The 24,581-nt window shown below is 43.6% G+C and overlaps 1 protein-coding gene across 1 annotated transcript in view; it reads right to left on the reverse strand.

Annotated features, from left to right (window-relative positions):
* The window catches only part of LOC142142555 (vomeronasal type-2 receptor 26-like), a 63,705-nt gene that overhangs the window by 27,188 nt on the left and 11,936 nt on the right, over window positions 1–24,581 (reverse strand). The window contains exons 2-3 of the mRNA XM_075200435.1: window positions 16,170–16,461; window positions 14,629–15,450 (exon numbers count right to left, since the gene is read on the reverse strand). Coding sequence (XP_075056536.1) covers window positions 14,629–15,450; window positions 16,170–16,461 — 1,114 coding nt within the window. The remainder of the gene's footprint in view (window positions 1–14,628; window positions 15,451–16,169; window positions 16,462–24,581) is intronic.

Below are 24,581 nucleotides of genomic sequence, written 5' to 3' on the forward strand. Positions count from 1 at the left end.
CTGCTTTTCCAATAGTCTAATTAAAGGAATGACTTGGCTCAAACTAGCAGAGTCTGCACTGACCTCACATGTCACAACTTCAAATGGTTTCAGCACCTTGCACAGCACTGAAAGGATTCCCCACTGTGCAAGAGTGAAATACATCCCCCCTCCTTTCCCAATGTCATGACTTGTGCAATATGCTTGGATGGCTTTGCGCTGTTCCTCCATCCTCTGAAGCATGTACAGGGTGGAATTCCACCGAGTTACCACCTTGTCACTCACCGGACCGTGAGTGCCTCTTCCCGGACATTTAGGAACCGTGGCCGTCCTCCATCCTGAGGGACTGCGCATGCGCAGCCCTTTCCATACCTCCAGTGTATGTTCCTTTAACTAAATTGGCAGATCAGGCAACCTCCCTATATTAAGCACCTGTGGTCAACACCACGTGGCCTGATCTTGGAGTCTCATTCCCCATGAGTCTCTGAAGGTGTTCCTGTGTTTCCTCGTTTATTCAGCCCAGCTGATTCCTGTGGTTTCCAAGCCACTTCTACCGCTGTGGTTTCCAAACCACTTCTACTACTGTGGTTCCCATACCACTTCTACCATCTACTGTGTTTCATCGTGACTGTGAGCTGATTCCTATCCGCTGCCTCCGTGCACTACAGTCTTCTAAGCACTTCAACTCTACCATGTATCATTGGGACTGTTAGCTGATGCCTATCCGCTGCCTCCGTGCACTACAGTCTTTCATTCACATCCACTCACCTGTTCATGATTGTGACTGCCAGCTGATTCCTATCCGCTGCCTCCGTGCACTACAGGCTTCAACCTGCAACTCGTCTGTGTTTCATCATCGTGACTGTTTGGCTGATTCCTATCCGCTGCCTCCGTGCACTACAGTCTTCAACCTGCAACTCGTCTGTGTTTCATCATCGTGACTGCTAGCTGATTCCTATCCGCTGCCTCCGTGCACTACAGTCTTCAGCCCTTGTCAACTCTCCCGTGTTTCCTTGAGTCTGCTGCCACTATTGCTACCCGCTACTCTCCGTGATCAACTGTTCCAGTTCAACTCTGCTCCGGTGTCCCATCGTTACTGCACCTACTGGTTGCTATTGGCTACCTCCGTGTTCCCGCAGAGACCCGCTGCTGTTACTTCTCAGCGCTACTCATCCATCTACTACTGATCCGCTCTCCACGCCTTCCTGTGTTCCCTGCTGGTCTACCTACCTGTGCGCTGCACCTGCTAGACCACCGCTTCACCCATCCAGGGACTTTGGATCCTGCCGGCCTCCTGCCCTTCAGGTATCTCTGCACTCCTGTCTGACTGCCTTCTCCTGAACCACGGTATGCATACTTCCCATTGACTGTGCTGTGTATTGCATACCTTGCTGGACTGTGTTGGTTCTCCTCTGGAGTGTACTATCCGCTGAGTCTATTGCCATCATTGACTGTGTTGGTTCTCCTCTGGAGTGTACTATCTGCTGACTCTATTGCCATCATTGACTGTGTTATCTCATGCTGGATTACTTCAAGAGACTTTCTACATTGGCAGTGTTGTTCAGTCATTTATACATTTATATTGTGCATATTACTGTGGATCAAAGTCAAGGTGCCCGTGTATATATTGTGTTGCAGTCTCTCCCCGTGCACCTCCTCACATATATATTCAGTGGTACAACTTGCTAGTAGCAGACCACTGACTCCTGTTTACAGTTTCACCCGTTCCAGTATCCTCTCACATAGCAGTGGTACAACTTGCTAACGCAGACCACTGACTCCCCGGATACCTCCACTTGGATTCCATTCCTTCACTCAGACAGCGGTACAACTTGCTATCCGCAGACCGCTGACTCTCATCACCTCCTCGTTTCTGTTGGACATTCCTCCTCACTATAGCAGTGGTACAACTTGCTACCGCAGACCACTGACTACCTTCACGTGTCCTTTGTCCATACAGTTCCTCGTGTATTACTACTTCCATATTGCCAGTGCTGCTAGTCATAGACTTTCCTGAGCATCTCATCATCTGCTATTTCCTGTTCCGTGATCACCCTGCTACCAGAGTACCATATTACCACCTATACTGCTCTGGTAAGCCTATCACCTGGTGATCCCTGGGTAAAGACTCCTAGTGCCCGTGACAGTAAGATCAGGCTATGACAGACCCAGATACGGAACCTACCGCTAAGGAGATGCTGCAGCATCTGGTCAGCCTTGTGGAGCAACAGGATGCTCGCCAACAGCTGTTACTTCAATGTTACCAATCTTTAACCTCCCAAGGAACATCTGGACAGACCGTTACAGCTAATATTGAAGCTCCTGTGCTTTCCTCCGTTTCCCCAGTGCCATCCCAGGTGTCTACAGTTCCTACGCTACACCTGCCTACTCCGTCAAAATATGACGGGGACCCCAAAACTTGTAGAGGTTTCCTTAACCAATGTTCAGTCCATTTTGAACTTCAACCTCAAAATTTTTCTACCCATCGTTCCAGAGTGGCCTATCTTATCTCATTGTTTTCTGGACAAGCCCTGGCTTGGGCCTCCCCTCTGTGGGAGAGAAACGATCCAATTCTACAAGATAGTGTCAAATTCATTTCCACGTTCCGAAGTGTGTTCGATGAACCAGGTCGTGTGACCTCCGCTGCTTCCAGCATTCTTCGTTTGCGACAAGGCTCCCATACAGTAGGACAGTATGTCATTCAATTTAGGATCTTAGCCTCTGAACTTCAGTGGAACTCTGAAGCATTAGTTGCCGCCTTCTGGCAGGGGCTCTCCGATAAAATTAAGGATGCACTGACTACCCAAGAACTTCCTTCGTCACTAGAAGATTTGATCTCTCTTTGCCATCGTGTAGATATGAGATTTCGTGAAAGAGAGTCTGAGAAAACAACGGCTGTCAAAGCACCTCTTCGTTCTAACCCTCAATTTCGTCCAGCTCCATCCTCTGCGATTCCCATGGAGATAGGACGTTCCAAATTATCTTCAGAGGAGAGGAAACGAAGAGTAAAGAATAGACTCTGTATCTATTGTGCTGATTCCACGCATATGCTCAGCTCTTGCCCTAAGAGATCGGGAAATGCCAGGCCCTAACTAGTTCTGGAGAGGTGAAGTTAGGGTCCCTGGAGTCCTCTCCATTGTCTATGAAATCTAAAGTCTGCGCTTTCGATGTTACGATTTCCTTTGCTACCAAATCCTTTGAGTCACAGGCATTGATTGATTCCGGAGCAGCAGGAAATTTCATTTCTAAATCACTAGTGAATCAATGGTCCCTACCAGTGATCACTTTAAAAACACCCATTACTGTGACGGCTATAGATGGATCACGCCTCATCAATGGTCTCATCACCCAGAGTACGTCTCCAGTAACCCTTCAGATTGGTGTACTACACCATGAAGAAATTTCGTTTTTAATTCTTCCAGTTACGACAAGTCCGATTGTCTTAGGCCTTCCATGGCTTCAGTGTCACTCTCCCCAGATTGACTGGCGCACCCCTCAAGTTACGTCTTGGGGGTCTGAATGTCACCATCGTTGCCTCTCTCAAGTTATTCCTCTTAAAGTACAGCAATCTTCCATCTCATCTTCCTCCCCGGGACTCCCTCCTCAGTATGCTTCATATGCCGATGTGTTTGATAAAGCTCAGTCTGAACGTCTTCCTCCTCATCGTTCTTGGGATTGTCCGATCGACCTTCTACCTGGCAAGACTCCTCCCAGGGGTCGGGTCTATCCTCTCTCGTTACCTGAAACTCAAGCCACATCTGAGTACATACAGGAGAATCTCCAGCGTGGGTTCATTCGACCTTCCACCTCTCCCGCTGGAGCTGGGTTCTTCTTCGTCAAAAAGAAGGATGGATCATTACGCCCTTGTATAGATTTTCGTGGACTCAACGCCATTACTATCAAGAATCGGTATCCCATTCCGCTGATCACTGAGCTATTTGATCGCATCAAGGGAGCTCGGATATTTACTAAGTTGGATCTTCGTGGTGCCTACAATTTAGTTAGAATCCGTTCCGGTGACGAATGGAAGACCGCGTTTAACACCAGAGATGGGCATTACGAATATTTAGTAATGCCCTTCGGGCTGTGTAATGCCCCCGCGGTTTTCCAGGGTTTCATCAATGAGATATTTCGGGACTTATTATATGTATGTGTCGTTGTCTACCTGGACGACATATTGATCTTCTCACAGGACCTGCCTTCTCATCACCAACATGTGGCAGAGGTCCTCTCCAGACTACGGAAGAACTCGTTGTTCTGTAAATTGGAGAAATGTTCATTCGAGTTACCCCAGATTCCATTCTTGGGGTATATAGTTTCCGGAGTTGGCCTGAAGATGGATCCAGACAAAGTAAATGCTGTACTACATTGGCCTCAGCCAACTACTCTTCGTGCCATCCAGCGTTTTTTAGGTTTTGCCAATTACTATAGACGCTTCATTCAAGACTTTTCATCCATTGCATCTCCCATTGTGGCCCTAACTCGGAAAGGGGCTAATACTAAGCAATGGTCATCTGAGGCTCTCCAAGCCTTTCAAATCCTCAAAGAGTCCTTCTCGTCTGCTCCCATTCTGCGACAGCCTGATGTGACACTCCCCTTCTTCCTAGAAGTAGATGCCTCTAATGTGGGCTTAGGAGCTATTCTCTCCCAACGCTCGGAGCAACAAAAATTACATCCTTGTGCCTTCTACTCTCGGGGTCTTCTGCCCGCAGAGAAAAATTATACTATCGGGGACAAGGAGTTGCTGGCCATCAAAGCTGCATTAGAGGAATGGAGATACTTGTTGGAAGGAGCTCGCCATCCGGTGACGATCTTCACGGATCATAAGAACTTGTCATATTTGCAATCTGCTCAATGCTTGAACCCTCGTCAAGCAAGATGGTCTCTTTTCTTTTCCCGTTTTGAATTAATTATAACCTTCAAACCAGCCGCTAAGAACAAGAAAGCTGACGCTCTATCTCGAGCTTTTGTGACGTCCTCTGATGTAGAAGAGGTTCCCAACCATGCTATTCTAGACCCCAAATGTATTTCTCTGGCTGCTTCATCCACCAAAATGCTACCATTTGGGAAGACCCTTGTGCCTCCTACTCTGAGGAGGAAAATCCTTTCGTGGTTCCATGCCTCTCGTTTTTCTGGACACGCCGGTGAACACAAGACCTTTGAGATTCTCTCTTGTAGTTACTGGTGGCCTTCAATGAGGAGAGACGTCAAAGAGTTTGTTGCTTCCTGTGATTTATGTTCTCAGTTCAAATCCTCCCGCAGAACTCCAGCAGGGTTGCTGCGACCACTACCCATTCCGTCCAAGCCTTGGACCCATATTAGTATGGATTTCGTTACTGATTTGCCACCAAGTAAGAATCACAATACTATTTGGGTAGTGGTAGACAGATTTTCGAAGATGGCTCATTTCGTCCCTCTGTCCGGTTTACCTTCTTCGTCTACTCTGGCTGAACATTTCATTAAAGAAATCTTCCGCATCCATGGATGTCCGTCTGAGATTGTGTCGGATAGAGGAGTACAATTCGTTTCCAGATTCTGGCGGGCCCTTTGTAAAACCTTGGGCATACGATTAGCACTCTCATCTTCTTACCATCCGCAATCTAACGGACAAACAGAACGAGTCAATCAAGATCTTGAGACCTTTATTAGGATGTTTTCTTCAGCCAACCAAGACAACTGGGTAGAATTGCTCCCTTGGGCTGAATTCGCCCATAACAACATGTACCATGAGTCATCATCCAAAACTCCATTCTTTGTGGTCTACGGTCACCATCCGTCTTTTCCGGAATTTCCTGCCCTCCCGCCCACCCAAGTTCCTGCTGTGGAGACTGCTTGTCAGACCTTCAAAAATATCTGGTCTCAGGTCAAAACCTGTTTAAAGAAGACATCTAACAAATATAAGTCTTTCGCAGATAAGAAGAGGCGGGCTATTCCACCACTAAAAATTGGAGATCGTGTCTGGTTATCTACCAAAAATATTCGTTTGAAGGTTCCATCTATGAAATTCGCCCCTCGTTTTATTGGTCCATATAGGATCATTCAAGTTATCAATCCAGTATGTGTTAAACTTCTTCTTCCTAAGAATCTTCGGATCTCCAATGCCTTCCATGTGTCCTTGCTCAAACCTCTCATCATCAACCGTTTCTCGACTCCTCCCTCAGCACCGCAGCCAGTTCAAGTTCATCAGGAGGAGGATTTCGAGATTACTGAGGTATTGGATGCAAAAATTTCGCGAGGAGTCCTCCGTTTCCTCGTTCATTGGAAGGGCTTTGGTCCTGAGGAGCGCTCTTGGATCAAAGCTGAAGATCTTAATGCTCCTGCCCTTTTGAAGAAGTTTTATTCCAAAAATCCGGACAAACCCGGTTCCAGGCGTTCTGTGCCCACCTTTAAAAGGGGGGGTACTGTCACTCACCGGACCGTGAGTGCCTCTTCCCGGACATTTAGGAACCGTGGCCGTCCTCCATCCTGAGGGACTGCGCATGCGCAGCCCTTTCCATACCTCCAGTGTATGTTCCTTTAACTAAATTGGCAGATCAGGCAACCTCCCTATATTAAGCACCTGTGGTCAACACCACGTGGCCTGATCTTGGAGTCTCATTCCCCATGAGTCTCTGAAGGTGTTCCTGTGTTTCCTCGTTTATTCAGCCCAGCTGATTCCTGTGGTTTCCAAGCCACTTCTACCGCTGTGGTTTCCAAACCACTTCTACTACTGTGGTTCCCATACCACTTCTACCATCTACTGTGTTTCATCGTGACTGTGAGCTGATTCCTATCCGCTGCCTCCGTGCACTACAGTCTTCTAAGCACTTCAACTCTACCATGTATCATTGGGACTGTTAGCTGATGCCTATCCGCTGCCTCCGTGCACTACAGTCTTTCATTCACATCCACTCACCTGTTCATGATTGTGACTGCCAGCTGATTCCTATCCGCTGCCTCCGTGCACTACAGGCTTCAACCTGCAACTCGTCTGTGTTTCATCATCGTGACTGTTTGGCTGATTCCTATCCGCTGCCTCCGTGCACTACAGTCTTCAATCTGCAACTCGTCTGTGTTTCATCATCGTGACTGCTAGCTGATTCCTATCCGCTGCCTCCGTGCACTACAGTCTTCAGCCCTTGTCAACTCTCCCGTGTTTCCTTGAGTCTGCTGCCACTATTGCTACCCGCTACTCTCCGTGATCAACTGTTCCAGTTCAACTCTGCTCCGGTGTCCCATCGTTACTGCACCTACTGGTTGCTATTGGCTACCTCCGTGTTCCCGCAGAGACCCGCTGCTGTTACTTCTCAGCGCTACTCATCCATCTACTACTGATCCGCTCTCCACGCCTTCCTGTGTTCCCTGCTGGTCTACCTACCTGTGCGCTGCACCTGCTAGACCACCGCTTCACCCATCCAGGGACTTTGGATCCTGCCGGCCTCCTGCCCTTCAGGTATCTCTGCACTCCTGTCTGACTGCCTTCTCCTGAACCACGGTATGCATACTTCCCATTGACTGTGCTGTGTATTGCATACCTTGCTGGACTGTGTTGGTTCTCCTCTGGAGTGTACTATCCGCTGAGTCTATTGCCATCATTGACTGTGTTGGTTCTCCTCTGGAGTGTACTATCTGCTGACTCTATTGCCATCATTGACTGTGTTATCTCATGCTGGATTACTTCAAGAGACTTTCTACATTGGCAGTGTTGTTCAGTCATTTATACATTTATATTGTGCATATTACTGTGGATCAAAGTCAAGGTGCCCGTGTATATATTGTGTTGCAGTCTCTCCCCGTGCACCTCCTCACATATATATTCAGTGGTACAACTTGCTAGTAGCAGACCACTGACTCCTGTTTACAGTTTCACCCGTTCCAGTATCCTCTCACATAGCAGTGGTACAACTTGCTAACGCAGACCACTGACTCCCCGGATACCTCCACTTGGATTCCATTCCTTCACTCAGACAGCGGTACAACTTGCTATCCGCAGACCGCTGACTCTCATCACCTCCTCGTTTCTGTTGGACATTCCTCCTCACTATAGCAGTGGTACAACTTGCTACCGCAGACCACTGACTACCTTCACGTGTCCTTTGTCCATACAGTTCCTCGTGTATTACTACTTCCATATTGCCAGTGCTGCTAGTCATAGACTTTCCTGAGCATCTCATCATCTGCTATTTCCTGTTCCGTGATCACCCTGCTACCAGAGTACCATATTACCACCTATACTGCTCTGGTAAGCCTATCACCTGGTGATCCCTGGGTAAAGACTCCTAGTGCCTGTGACACACCTCTTGCTTAAGTTGGTGGCAGGGCAAGTTAAACTGCTCTTGGAGCTGCTGTAATCTCCTACATGCTGTGGCTGAATGCCTGAAATGGCCTGAAATTTTACGGGCCACCGAAAGCATCTCCTGCACCTCACGGTTATTTCGTAGGAAGCTCTGCACCACCAAGTTGATGGTGTGAGCAAAACAGGGAATATGTTGGAAATCACCCAGCTGTAATGCTTGCACTATATTGTTGGCGTTATCTGAAATGACATACCCTGGGGAGAGTCCGAGTGGTATAAGCCATGCATCAATCACATTTCTCAGTTTGCGTAACAAATTGTCAGCCGTATGCCTGTTAGTGAAGCCGGTGATACAAAGAGTGGCCTGCCTGTGACAAATGTTACGTAGTGGTGTACATGCTGCTGCTGTTCCTGCTGGTGAAGGTGAATGACTAACCCAGTGGGCTGTCACAGTCATATAGTCTTTGGTTTGGCCACTTCCACTTGTCCACATATCTGTGGTTAAGTGAACAGTGGGCAGAATGGCATTTTTCAGCGCAATCTCTACATTTTTACACACTTTTTGGTATAGTTGTGGAATAGCTTTACGGGAGAAATGGTGTCGCGATGGAATTCTGTAACGCGGACACAAAACCTCAATTAACTGTGAAAAACCAGCTGCGTTTATTGTGGAGATTGGACGCAGATCTAACACTAACATTGCAGCCATGGCGTCTGTGATTCGCTTGGCGACTGGGTGACTGCTGTCATATTTGCTTCCCCTCGCAAATGATTGTTTCACAGTTAATTGCTGAAATGTAGGACTGCTCATTTTATTAACCTGCCTCTGGGATGACGATTCACCCCCAGCAGCAGCAACAGCAGCAGCAGGACTAACGTTTTCTTCAGAGGAATCAATAATAGTGCCGGAGTCATCCAGCCTTAAGTGGGATGCCGGGCTAACTCCGAGCGCTACTGAGGATATTGATGAGGATGGTGTGGTGGGTGTATTTTGTAGCCGTCGGTATGTCGGTGAGCGGAGGGTCTTAGCTGATGAGGGAGTGCTTGTATTCTTTTGGGAAGAACTTTCAGCTTTTCCCAACACTTTGCCATGAACTCTCGTTAAATGGCGTAACATAGACGAGGTTCCAAGATGGTTAAGGTCCCTCCCTCGACTGACTGTGGCTTCACATACACTACAAATGGCTATACAATTGTTGTCTGGATTTGGGTAGAAATAATTCCACACATAAGAAGTGGATTTTTTTGTTTTATGCCCAGGCATGACAATGGCCTTTTTCTTGTCACGTGCCAGAACTGCTGCCACTGGTGCAGGACTTACACAAACAACCTCATCCTCATCAACATCCTCATTAGCGCCCTCGTCGCCTACACAAATCTCCCCCTCATCCTCTTCTAATTCCAAAGTGGCATCCTCAATTTGGGTATCACCGGCTACACTCGGGCTATTAAGGCACACATCAGCAGAATGCTCACGATTAGACATCCCACTGTTGGATGGACTCTCCACAGGGATTGTTGTCATTTGTGAATCAGAGCAAATATTCTCCTGTAATGCCTCACTGTTATCTTGCAGCTCGGCTTTGACGCGTAACAGTAGTTGTGCACCAATTGTAGGCTGGGTAACTTTTTGGGATCTGCCACTAATAGCCAAAGGTGAAGGCCTCATTCTCTCTTTGCCACTGCGTGTGTAGAATGGCATGCTTGCAATTTTTTTTTTATCGTCACTTAACTTTTGCTCAGTTACACTTCTTTTTCGCTTCAATACAGTAAATTTTTTTTGGGTTTTTGTTTTTTGCACTAATTTGAAAACACTCTGTTGTTTGACATCGCCTTGGCCAGATGACGTACTGGGAACACTAACATCAGGACTGGTGACAGAACCTGGTTGCTCATTCAGATCATATGTGGACTGCTTTGAATCCATTCTGAGCGCAAACCACTGGGGAGTGCTAAAAATTATTTAGTAGATTCTGCTGACAGTTATGACTTTTGACAGCCAGAAATATTAATGCACAATTAGGGAGGACACCCCAAAAGCACTGAGGAGTGCTAAAAATTATTTAGTAGATTCTGCTGACAGTTATGACTTTTGACAGCCAGAAATATTAATGCACAATTAGGGAGGACACCCCAAAAGCACTGAGGAGTGCTAAAAATTATTTAGTAGATACTGCTGACAGATATGACTTTTGACAGCCAGAAATATTAATGCACAATTAGGGAGGACACCCCAAAAGCACTGAGGAGTGCTACAAATTATTTAGTAGATACTGCTGACAGATATGACTTTTGACAGCCAGAAATATTAATGCACAATTAGGGAGGACACCCCAAAAGCACTGAGGAGTGCTAAAAATTATTTAGTAGATTCTGCTGACAGTTATGACTTTTGACAGCCAGAAATATTAATGCACAATTAGGGAGGACACCCCAAAAGCACTGAGGAGTGCTAAAAATTATTTAGTAGATACTGCTCACAGAAATGACTTTTGACAGCCAGAAATATTAATGCACAATTAGGGAGGACACCCCAAAAGCACTGAGGAGTGCTACAAATGATTTAGTAGATACTGCTGACAGATATGACTTTTGACAGCCAGAAATATTAATGCACAATTAGGGAGGACACCCCAAAAGCACTGAGGAGTGCTAAAAATTATTTAGTAGATACTGCTGACAGATATGACTTTTGACAGCCAGAAATATTAATGCACAATTAGGGAGGACACCCCAAAAGCACTGAGGAGTGCTACAAATTATTTAGTAGATACTGCTGACAGATATGACTTTTGACAGCCAGAAATATTAATGCACAATTAGGGAGGACACCCCAAAAGCTCCTGAGGAGTGCTAAAAATTATTTAGTAGATACTTCTGACAGATATGACTTTTGACAGCCAGAAATATTAATGCACAATTAGGGAGGACACCCCAAAAGCACTGAGGAGTGCTAAAAATTATTTAGTAGATACTGCTGACAGAAATAACTTTTGACAGCCAGAAATATTAATGCACAATTAGGGAGGACACCCCAAAAGCACTGAGGAGTGCTACAAATTATTTAGTAGATACTGCTGACAGAAATGACTTTTGACAGCCAGAAATATTAATGCACAATTAGGGAGGACACCCCAAAAGCACTGAGGAGTGCTACAAATTATTTAGTAGATACTGCTGACAGATATGACTTTTGACAGCCAGAAATATTAATGCACAATTAGGGAGGACACCCCAAAAGCACTGAGGTGTGCTACAAATTATTTAGTAGATACTGCTGACAGATATGACTTTTGACAGCCAGAAATATTAATGCACAATTAGGGAGGACACCCCAAAAGCACTGAGGAGTGCTAAAAATTATTTAGTAGATACTGCTGACAGATATGACTTTTGACAGCCAGAAATATTAATGCACAATTAGGGAGGACACCCCAAAAGCACTGAGGAGTGCTACAAATTATTTAGTAGATACTGCTGACAGATATGACTTTTGACAGCCACAAATATTAATGCACAATTAGGGAGGACACCCCAAAAGCACTGAGGAGTGCTAAAAATTATTTAGTAGATACTGCTGACAGATATGACTTTTGACAGCCAGAAATATTTATGCACAATTATGGGGGACACCCCAAAAGCGCTGGGGAGTGCCAAATATGAAGAAAAAATAATAAACCTCTATCCTCCTCTCTGCACTAGCGATTTTGGTTAGAGCAATTGCAAGAACAATATTGTATTCTCTGTCCCTGCTCTAATTAGCCTATGACTACACCCTGCTCTCTCCCTCTGTCAAATGGCGATGGATTGCTGTGGAGGCGTGTATTTATAATGTTGAAGTATCGCGAGAACCGAGCCCCGAGATCCGACGACGTCACAATGACGTTCGGCCTCGATTTGGATTCGGAATGGGCGGGAGAGTACCGAGCTGCTCAGCTCGGTACTCGGATACCCAAAGTTCGGGTGGGTTCGGTTCTCGGAGAACCGGACCCGCCCATCTCTAGTAATAAGTGTCATTTGTGCTCAGATATGAATTGTTTGTAATTGCGATCATTGGCCTAAGGTCCAGTTCTGGGCATGCGCAGAGCTATTTCATACTTCATATATCCTGTGCAAATGGACTTAAATCCAATCATGAATCAGCCCCATAGTGACTACTGATTGAGGCTTGGAGACTGGAGGAATTCAGTTCACGTGAACAATGATTGATTTGAATCCTTGTTTTGTTGGATTTTTTTAAGTACTGGTGGGTATGGCGTATGATGTTAAAGCATTAAAGGAATAAAAGGAAAAAAAAACATTTGGGATTAGCTAAAGTGGTGTAGACTGATACATATGTATAGCCTGAGTACACATTTAGAGAACTAATTGACCAGCAGGAAGGTATGAAGGCTGCAACGTAAATAGTAAAAACAGAAAGAAACAGGGGCAGAACAGTGCAGTTGCCGATCCCCGTAGTGATGGAAAATCCAGTTCATTTTGGACATTAGTTCATTCTGATCTAGTTCACTAAAAAGATTAGTTCAAAAGATTAGTTAATTTAGCTCATTTAGGGGTCTATTTATCAATCAATAAACCCTGAAAACATCATTAACCTCAAAAATGTAATTTATCAATGTAGAATTGCAGCAGATATCATGGATATCTTCTACTTTGCATCTCTCTTAGGTTTACTGAGCACTTCCCATCGCATTGTATGGTGAGTGCTCATGAACGCTATTTAACAATGACCAAATTGAAATTTTTATCACTGAAGCTGGCGTACATTAACATAACTGAAAAGTTTCACTACTGACAGCTCTGCTCCAAAGAGCAGAGCTGGACAACGCATGAGTGGAGTGATCATGTGATCCCTCCCTGTCACATGATCCTCGTGTCAGTCAATGGTCTTTGAACTGCAGCAGCAGTTCTCAGTGCGCATGCCCGATATTTTCAGTCAGCGCAGGCGCACTTTGATCTTCAATAAGATGCTGTGAAGACACTTCAGTTCGCACAGTGCAGAGGGTAAGAAAAGGTAAGTGATACACTTCACAGGGACAGCAGCTTAACATGACTGGTGTCCCTGTTGTTTTTTCTTTATAAATATGAAAGTTAGTTCAATCCTTAGAAATGCGAGGAGGATTGAAAATCAACTTTCATATATTCCGGTACCTCTTAAATATGCCCCATAGTTCAGTTAGTTCAGTTAGTTAATTTAGTTTATTCAGCTCATTTAGCTCATTTATCCTGTTATCCTGCTATCGTTTGCTATTAAATCTCTTTGTGTGTTGGAACCACATTAATCGCATCGGACAATATTTATTGGTAGCGACAAGATGAACATTACACCCCGGAGACAATAACCCCCAGGGCTCTGGCTGGAGGAAGGATGAAGCTTTTTAGAAGCTTAAATGCTTAATTGCCCTCTAATACACTGTGACTGACATCAACAGATAGTTTGCCATTCATCCCTTCTAATGTAATAGAGTCGCACAGGGAGATACGTACACTCGATTAACAGAGGGATGGAATTAGCCCGAAGTGATATAAACGCTGAAGGTGCATGTAGATGCAAAATATAAGGTAAAGCAAGAGTTAATATAGCTGGGTGTAGTGGGAAGTGAGTCAGCCAGTCAGAAGGGATGTAGGGGGAAGACTTATATTTCAGGAAGGCTTATAACATATAGGAAGAACAGTTAACTTCCTCTTGCCATCTGGAGAGTTTAGCCACCCACCCACCCAGTCCCTATTTTTATTCTTAAAGTGTGTATTTGTTTGTCTTGTCAGTTGAGTGATTTTTATAAAATAAAGTTTTAGTAGTGGCGATAAGCAGCCCAATCAGCGGCCAATTTGGTTACATTCAAGGTGTGGTAGGCACTCTCCCCTAATGGGATTGGGAAATTAGTCAGAATAACCCTTCAGGGTTATGGGGCTCCGCTTAGGCGGGTGGGCCTCAGCTAATGTGCCAAATGGGGAAGATTGGCATTTAACGCCTAGACTTGTCCAAATAAGTTTGGACAGAGATTACAACTTACAGGTGTGGCCTGGGGGCTGATTGGTCTGCTTATATTTGCCACCTCTTTTCCGCATATTTATCTTTCAATAAATTTCTGACCTTTCATTTCGCCAAAACAAGTCTCTGTGTCTTTATTTTATGTTGGTAAGTTAACTCTTGTGGCGGTAACCATGGTAAAAGGTAAAAGATGTCACCGATAAGCGGTTTAAATATGGAGCTAAAGAAGTTGCAGGCCAGAAGGAGCTACACAGCTTCTAATTATAGGACCAGGCACAGGATTAAGCCCCTCATAACCTGAGATATCCCTTTGTGAAAACTACAACAGTACATCACAGAAACTGAAAATGAGTGTAATACTAACAATACATTAATGATTTACCTGATGTTTATACTCATAGTAAGTAGGGATCTTTTCATGGGATTGCCCACTCATTGACATGTGCATATTATATAAAGCATGAGCCATTGCAGAAACTGCTGTATATACTCGATCAGTTAGTCCTTGGAATCGAAAGCTAGTAAAATCTGTTAAACGTTCCGTCCCAGAACAGTTGTGAAGTGATTTCTTATATATCCAGCTATACATGTCATTACTGTTTTCATCCTTTGACAAACAATGCAAATTAACCAACCAGATATGGCTCAGTAACTTGTCTTCCGGGTGATTTATGGGCTGGTAACTGTTATAGAAACTTTTCATATCTGGAATAGGCAGAAAATCAGGTTGAAGAACCAAACTGCCATTAAATGCTTCCCGATCATGTTCCAAAAGAAATGGGGTAAAGGCAAATGTTGGACCAAAGACCAGTGTCTTATCACTAAGTACATCTTTTAAAGCTGTTAAAAAATCGGCAAAATATGAAGAATACGTTCCGCAGAGTATTATAACTTGTGCAGATGATTTTCTAATAATATCAATACTCATTTTGTTCATTTCATATAGAACAGTTAATGCAGCAAATGCTATCTTTATTGTGTAGGCAACACAGATGCTGTTGGTCGTCAGATATTGTATCAGAAGTTTAATTTCATCATTACCACTGTCATTATCAGAAGCTAAAATGCCAACCCATGTCCAGCCAAAGAACTTGATCAGATTAGATAGCAGAGAATAACTGACCTGGCCACCTTGTACCATACGGTAAAGAGTTGGGTAGAGGTTTCTGTCACTTAGAGCATAGTTGGTTTCACCATAGCTGATCTATTCAAAATAAAACCAATTTATATAACAGAGGAATGCATATATACAGTTTTATAAATCATCTAAAATTGTGAAATAGAGGGAGAAGTTTAAAAGTGTCCATTCAGAGCATATATGAGTTTTCCATTGCCCCCAAAACATTGCGAATATGCATAGCGCCATATTCAACTAGAATTATATTAGCCCCTGAATACCTCTATTAATTTACTGTCTGCACTCAGTACATTATTGTTATTCTTTATCTACACTGTGCAAATATATTGCATAGAGCTATAAAGAGACTATGTACTAATTCATATGATTTGTTGCCCATTGGAACTTACATTCTAAATCTCCATGACACAAATATACATACACCCCCTACCACTGAGTCTAAAGCACATACATTGCTGCTATTGAAATTATCTATCCCCAAGCTCATCTTGTGAAATGTGAAGTAGAGAATTAATCTAATGACCTATTGTACTGGGAGTTGTCCAGAAACATATCCATTAAAATAAAGACTGGAAAATGATTAATCATACAGTATAAACTCAACCACTGAGCTAGATTTAGTACAAACATAAAATAATTAAATGAAATATAACGCATCAGTCCATTGTATATATTTTACCCTTTTCTCCACACTACCTTTAGTCGACCAACATGACTTTCCTTTAACTCAACAATCCACCCACCAACCATGAATATTAGTTTTAATTATAGATGGCAGAACTTACCTGTGTGTATCTGTATACTGCCAATATTTGTGCCATGGGTACTGTTGTTATAGAACTTTGATCTCCAATTATCCCAGATAACTTATTATGTTGCATACAGGAATAATTTGGAATTGTCTTTCCTGGTCCTGATAAAATCTGTAGGACACTTTTTGCAGCTTTCGGTGCATCAGAGCATGAATCATATATATGATATCCCAGAGTAACATTGGGTAAAATTGTCTGGTCTTTATTTATTTCCTCAATGACGAAAATAAAAGTCAGAAGATATTTGTAAAACAGAGGAACGGGTCTATGGAAATAAAATCATGAAATGCGTGTGTCATTAATTACATCAATACAAAAAATTCCAGGTGAATGGAGAATATTTATGTATTCTGGTCAATTTATACCTTTTTTTTCATGTATTGAAATTCCTTTTTTGGTAACCCCAAAAACATAAATAAATTTGAATGCCAAATGATTGTCACGAACAGAAGGTAAGATTCAAATTCCGAGGTCTGTCTAATTTGACAATATTCTACCCAAAGATGTGAAGTCTAATGAGGCAGGTGGTTTTCGCCTGGGATGGTGTGGACTTTGCGTCCTCTGCCCCACAGGCCGCAGTCCTCTGAGAGAGTACTAGAGACCGTTTGGAGAATGAGAGAATAGGTGATAGCTGCGGGGAAGTTCTACTGAACAGCAAACTGAGGTAACACTGGAGCATTGAGCTGAGCACAGAAGGTGATAGTCTGGAGAGAGTTTACCACCGAACAGCAAGCTGAACACTAGAGGGTGATAGCCTGCGGGGAGGTCCACTGAATAGCAAACTGATGTAACAGAAGATACTGCAGCAGGAGTGAAGGGAGCCACGTCTGAATATATGTCAGGTAAAGACATAAAGAACAGGTACCTGGCTGCAGGGTCTGGTGCCTTGAATTTCCTGTAGGAGAAGAGGTATCCAATAACAGACGTGGAGAGTGATTATAAAAAGGATCGGGTCTGTGCATCAGTGGATCCCGGTCCCAGCGCCATAGGAGAGACCTGCATGGAGCAGGTAAGTATGCCAGGCCCTGACTGTGGGACTGGCGTGTGACAATGATACAGTGATTATTAGGGCGTTATCCACATTATGGAGCATATTGTAATAAGAAAAACGGGTGATGCCCAAAACTACCACTTAGATTCCACATTTTCTAGTTAGTTTTAAAAAATAAAGCTAAAAATGATTATATGACATTTATTGCTCGGGGAAACACCATCATTTTTTTTTGCACTAGTATTAAAAAATGTCCACCACTATATTTGCAATGAGGTCTTTCTGAGATTCCAATAGGATTAACTAGCACAATAACATTTAACCATACTACCTTGTGGATCAGATACAGTACATCAAGTAACAAAGAGCAAAAATAAAAAAAGACATCCACTACAGCTATAACTATTGATATTAACCTCAAATTTACTACTAAAGTAAAAACAGACAATCAAGAACAGCTGTAAGTGTCATGGTATCCTTGTTACCTGATAATCAAGGTAAACCAATCTCTAACAGGATTTACACATGCAACATATCCAACTTGCAACAAATCTTTGTATAGCTATATAGCCACAAAGGTTGGAAAAATATATTGTGGCACGGGCTCACTTTTGGTGATGTACGAACAACCTCTTGCATTGTACTTGGCTTTATTTGCCAGGATGGCAAAGTAATTCATAACATAAAGTTCCATACACTGTCTTGTGACTATAATGCTAAATTAACAGACACCAACTCCCTAGACACTGGCCAACTTATTTGACATTGGTCACCCTGAACAATAAGTAAATCAATCTTAAATACTTTAAACTACTCCCACAGCACTAGATTGATATACAGGTGACACTCCCACCTTGTCTTTATAAGTGAGTTCTCATCAGGTGCACTGCTTGATTAGCCTCACTACAGAGGGGTTGGGTACTAAATTCCTAACGTGATAATCGCTGAGACTACTGGGCGTAGCACTAACAAAACTGTCGGTTTTACCAGGGTAACTAGTGTCGGTGTTATCACGTTAGGAATTTAGTACCCAACCGGTCTGCAGTGAGGCTAATCAAGCAGAGCACCTGATGAGAACTCACTGTCAAAGTCGTATAATTGGATGAACGAAAGTATATTGGTTAATATTGTTAAGAACGCCACGTAACACAGATGCGTACGCCCCGTAACACGTGGCATGGTGCGATCGCACGGTAAGATACGCACGCACACACTCGCATTACAACATTTAGTTATTTATATAAATCATATTCATATTGGTTCCGTTACACTGTAATTTATGAGCAGATAGTATTTGGTTTATTATTATTAGTATATATATATATATATATATATATATATAGATATATAATGATTATATGTACACTTCAGTGATAGTCAAGGTTCAGGTTATAGGAAAGGTATCATGCCTAGTATCATATTGAAACCCTAATCATCAGCAGCTGTCCGGTGCAGTCGGCGAAGAGATCGCACATTGCATACTTTAGTTATTGATATTAGGGAATAAACCTTTGTATGATGTTAGCTATGAAATGCTAATTGTAACTGAAGCATTGGCGGGAAGAAAGGAGCTCATCCCCTGGAGAGACGACCCCCACCTTTGGATTCCTTAGATTGAATCAGCCTATGACCTGTTTATGACCATGTGATGTCTGGACCTATAGAAGCAAGCCACGTCATTTGCATTGTTCTCTGTAACACTGACTGTGTATATATGATCATAGCTGTGCACCCAGATTTCAGTCTTCACTGATCACAGTATTCTAACAGATATACTGTCCACCGGGTCCCGTGGGTGCGCAGCGAGCGCATGCGATAGCAGCGGTATGTATTTATCTTTTGGTATTGACTGTACTGTACTGTATCATAATATAATAATGTATTGAATTGTTGACTATTTACATCTGCTAAAATAAATCACTTTCTGCGTTAGAAACACAATACAATCGCCTATGCAATGCTTATTTGAAAACGATAGAATTACTTTAATATCACTTATAAAGCAAGGTGAGAGTATCACCTGTATATCAAGATAGTGCTGTGGGAGTAGTTTAAAGATGAAAATTGATTTCCTTATTGTTCAGGGTGACCAATGCCAAATAAGTTGTCCAGTGTCTAGGGAGCTGGTGTCTGTTAATTTAGCGTTATGGTCACAAGAAAGTGTGTGGAAGTGGGTAAGTTCTTCAAAGTCAGCTTTTTCATCAATCGGGGAGATAAATATGTTGTGAATGCCACTTTCGTGGTGACGCTGTAGGGGTAAGTAGTGTCGGTGTGGTGGTAGTCTGGGAACCGACTACCGCTGCTACAGACACACCATGTCAGCTTGCTGTGGAAAAAGACACTTTCAAACCACTTCAAACATGTAAGTTAAATCACACTCTGTACTTTTATATTGATCAATTTTTTCCTGAATTTCTGAGATAAACACCACCACACATGAATTATTTTTAAATTAGGTAGTAAATCCTGAGATGGAGGAGTCATCTCCATCCCAGAAAAATATCATATTGTCTAGGCAGTGGATATGTAATAGATATTTGAATTAAATGGAAAATTGTCCAAGTATTATTAACCTCCCAGTGTCCTACCGATAAATTTGCATCTATTAGCACAAACTTTGAGTCTATTTTGTGTTGCAACAATGTAGATTATTCTGTGCATCAATTATTAAATTTAAATTATGTGTAGAGTATATTCTGTAGCGTTTATTAGGAATTCTTTCAAACTCAAGGAAATAGTGTTAATTTATGTAAAGAAAAAAGATGCAACATTTAGACCTAAATCCAGTCGCTGGCGCATCAAGTCCAGATTCAACATCGAATTTCAGCTCGAATGTGTCTTCACCTTCTAGGAATGTTTTCCTCAACAATAGGAATCTTTCCATAGGCACGGTGGCATATGAGAGATCTTCAATCAAGCCTCTTTGTAGAATGGGATCATACAGTGGGGTCTCTAGATTCCAAATTCAACCTCTCAAGGTTGGCAAGACAGAACCTGGATTGGTGACAGCTCCAAGGCTTGAGAAAGCAAGGGGTGTCTCTCTCGATACCAGACTGGTGTGTTCTTACCACAGACGCCAGTTCAATAAGCTGCGGTGCTCACATGCAAAGTATGGTCACGCAGGGCATTTAGCGAGACGAAGTGAGACTTCTCCAGGGGAACATCTTGGAGATGAATGTGCAGTCCAGTACTTCCAGTCCTATCTGCAAGCCAAACATCTGCGAGTATACTCAGACAACAGGACTGTAGTAGCCTTTATAAACAAGCAGGTGGTACCAAGAGCAGAGCAATTCTGACCGAAATAACCACACTGATGGTATGGGCAGAGATGAACTTGAATCTCTCTCAACATTTCACGTGGCAGGCAAAGACAACGTGGTGGGGGACTATTTAAACAGACACCAAGTCCATCCAGGAAAATGGGAGTTGCACGCAGAGATCTTTCAGTTTATACGGCACAGGTTTGGAACGCCAGAAATAGATCCGTTGGCCACAGGGAACAATACCAAGTTACCGCTCTTCTAATCCCGTCACAGAGACAACAGGGCCTTAGGGATAGATGCCTTGTCAATGCAGTGGAACTTCAAGCTGGGGTACGTGTTTCCTCTCTTTCTAGTTATCCCCCAGGTACTCAGAAAAATAAGGAAGGAAAAGGTGACCGTGTCGCCCTTGGTTCGTGGTAGCACGGAGGATGCTACTGGAACATTTATGGCCGTTGCCAGTCAGACCAGGGGGTAAGTGAATCAAGGTCCGATTTTTTCAGCGTGTTAAAATCGCGGAAAATCGCGGATGATAACCCACAATTTTGGTCAAAATTTTCTCAAATGTATCAAGCTGTGATTTTTACCCTGATCTTCAAAATCACTGGTCATCTTGCTTTGCTGCAATGTAAAACACTCCCATGTTAGCTAACTCTCCTGTATTGTAGCAGCGAGTTGTACAAACCCATCACTGTTACACTGCCTGTCATCAAAGTGTAAAAATAAAAAGCGTGGGGTCCCCCCTCTATTCAGTCTTACCCCTAGTGCTGCCAGACTACTGCTGGTTCTGTGAAAATCGGGGAAAAATTTTGCGTGGGTTCCCCCCTATTTCCACGGAACCAGTACTAGGCAAACCAGCTGGGGTTGGAGGCACTATAGCAGGGGGGACACGCGGCAGGGATCCCCCTCCCATAATGACTAACCAACCCCAGGCTGTTCAGCGCTGGGCTAGATTCCCTAGGGAGTGGGGTCCGCCGAAAAAAACGAGCAGGCCCCCCCCAGGGTCACCCAGCTCTTTCTACACCCCTGGGCGGTGGGTGTAGGGTAATAATGGCGATATAAAGTGTTAAAAACACAAACAGATGCCATTTTGTTTTGTGGAACTACAAGTCCCAGCCAGCCCTAAATAGTGTGGGCATGCTGCTACTTGTATAACTACAAGCACCAGCATACCCACTGCAGACAGGGCATGTTGGCACTTGAAAAACCACAATTGCCAACATGCCCCGACAACCATGACTGTAGTTCAACAAACCAAAATGCTAACAAAATCACAACACCCTCATTACAACCACTAACATGTATTAAAAATAATAAACCCACAATAAAGACAGTAAACACCCTCATTTACACCATATATTTTTATTAAAAACAATAAATCCCCAACATACTCACCAATTAAGTTTTCTTCTGTTGTCAGCAGCTTTCAATCCAAAAATGACTGTCACCAAAGTCCAAAATAAATTTGCATCCCAAGTCCATGCTTGACCATGTCCAAAATAAATTAGTAATTCCAAAAGTCCTGCTTGTAATGTCTTCTGTTCTTCTGCCCAAGGGCGGGGGGGCATTGTTGATTGCAGTCTTCTGTTCTTCTGCCCAGGGCGGGCCCATTGTTGATTGCAGTCTTCTGTTCTTCAGCCAGGGGGCCCCATATTTGTAACATCCCCGAATCTTCTTGCTTGATTGAAGGAAAATCAAAAAAGTGCAGGACTGCCACAAACAGCTTATACTAGCTAGAAGCTCTGATGCGCAATGAGCTTAGTTCATTGCGCTAGGTCTATTTATAGTATTAGGGGAAAATCACCTAATAATATAAATAGACCGAACGGAATGAGCTAAGCTCATTGCGTATCGGAGCTTCTAGCTAGTAGAAGCTGTTTGTAACGGTCCTGCACTTTTTTGATATTCCTTTAATCAAGCAAGAAGATTCGGGGATGTTACAAATATGGGGCCCCCCTGGCTGAAGAACAGAGATGAAAATCTCTAAGCAAGAGAAGTCAGCCATATTTGTACTCTCATGTGAAGCCACCCTGCGCACATCAGCACACACCTCTATTTGACATGTGCAACACTATGAAATCCCATAACTTAAAAATGCGGCATATTTTACCAAATTGCAAAAAAACAAACATTTCTCAAACATGTCACCTCTCAAAGGCATTCCTGAAGAGGGATATGGTGGGAGGTTGGAAGGGGTCAGGGCATAGTGAATCGCATCATTTTGGCCCCTGACCTTGCATCAAATTTGGCATTTTGTTGCAGGGGCAGGGCCAAAATTACGTGATTTGCCATTTGCATCATTAAGCCTAGTCGGGGCCGGATGCGGGAGACTTGCCTGCTCTCCTGGGAGTCCGGGCGACATACCTGGAATTCGTGAATCTCTGGAACACTCCGAGAGAGTAGGCAAGTATGGTTTACAACAGCTGAGAGATTTCACAGAAGTCCCAAGGCTTCATGCAATTAGCCTCAGACAGTTTTATTCAGTAAGAAAACAGAAGAAAACTCCAAAATAAACACCTTGCCGCCCAGCCCTAACTAAACATTGGTCACTCCTAAGATAAAACAAAAGAGGTTTCAGCACAATTACTTACAGGGAGCTATCAGGCTTTCTCTCAGAAAGACTCTGCAGCTCCTTTCCCCAAGGCAGTGAGAGACTGACTGAGCTGCAGCCTTATACCAGCAACCCTCAGGTGCAATTCCGGATTACCAGCAGGATCACTGGTAACCTGAAAGTTAACTCAATAACCTGGTTATTGAGTCTAATGGGCCCACCCTTACTATCCATCCATTAACCCCAAGACCCTTTTCCGTTTTTCCACAAGCCTATAGCCCTTCAGCAGCTCACAGATACTACAGACAAAAACAATCTCCTGGGGTTTTAAAATCAGTAGGTTAGGAACCCAGGTAAAATATACCCGTTATCAAGCACCAATCCAGTGACTTTGTCAAAATATGTACTGTATATACAGTCATGGCAAAAAGTTTTGAGAAGGACACAAATATTATTTTTCAGAAAGTCTGCTGCCTCAGTTTTTATCATGATAATTTGCATTTTCTCCAGAATATCATGAAGAGTGATCAGATGAATTGAAATTAAAGTCCCTCTTTGCTATGACAATGAACTTTATCCCAAAAATAACATTTCCACTGCATTCAGTCCTGCCAAAAAAAGACCAGCTGGCATCAGGTCAGTGATTCTCTCATTAACACAAGTGAGAGTGTTGACAAGGCTGGAGATCACACTGTCATGCTGATTGAGTTAGAATAACAGACTGGAAGCTTTAAAAGGAGGGTGGTGCTTGAAATCATTGTTCTTCCTCTGTTAACAATGGTTATCTGCAAGGAAACATGTGTCGTTATCATTATTTTGCATCAAAAGGGCTTCACAGGCTGCTACTAAGATTTCACCAAAATCAACCAATTATCGGATCATAAAGAACTTCAAGGAGAGAGGTTCAATAGTTGTGAAGAAGGCTTCAGGGCGCCCAAGAACTTCCAGGACGTCTCCTAAAGCTGATTCAGCTACGGGATCGAGGCACCACCAGTGCAGAGCCAGGAATGGCAGCAGGCAGGTGTGAGTGTATCTGCACGCACATAGAGGCGAAGACTTTTGGAGGATGGCCTGGTGTCAAGAAGGTCAGCAAAGAAGCCACTTCTCTCCAGGAAAAACATCAGGGACAGACTGATATTCTGCAAAAGATACAGGGATTGGACTGCTGAGGGTCTGTCCAGTGTGATAGGCCAGGAAAAGTCCATCCACAGCATTTAAAAATGATTACAACTCTCCCTGTCTATACCAATAGATCACAGCAACGCACATACAGAATGGGTTAGAAATCCTGTGATAGGATGGACCGCCTATACCACCCTGTCTGTTTAGTTGCTGGGGACCAGTTGGGCTTGCCTTGCCACGGTCCCCTCTTCTTTATCCAAGTTGCGCCATCTAACCGCAGTAGGAGGGGCTTAAGCTGCTTCCACTACTTGACTCCTTTAAGGCATCCAGAATCTCTGGGTAACTCTCGCTGCTAGTGTACCCCCTTGCTGGTACACCTAGACTGGTACCCCTGACCTCTGGCCTTCACATCATGGTTGCTGTGGATGGTTCCCCTTTGGCCTATCACACTGACCAGAGCT

Source organism: Mixophyes fleayi, chromosome 3 (assembly GCF_038048845.1).
Source record: "Mixophyes fleayi isolate aMixFle1 chromosome 3, aMixFle1.hap1, whole genome shotgun sequence".
NCBI classification, from domain to species: Eukaryota; Metazoa; Chordata; class Amphibia; order Anura; family Limnodynastidae; genus Mixophyes; species Mixophyes fleayi.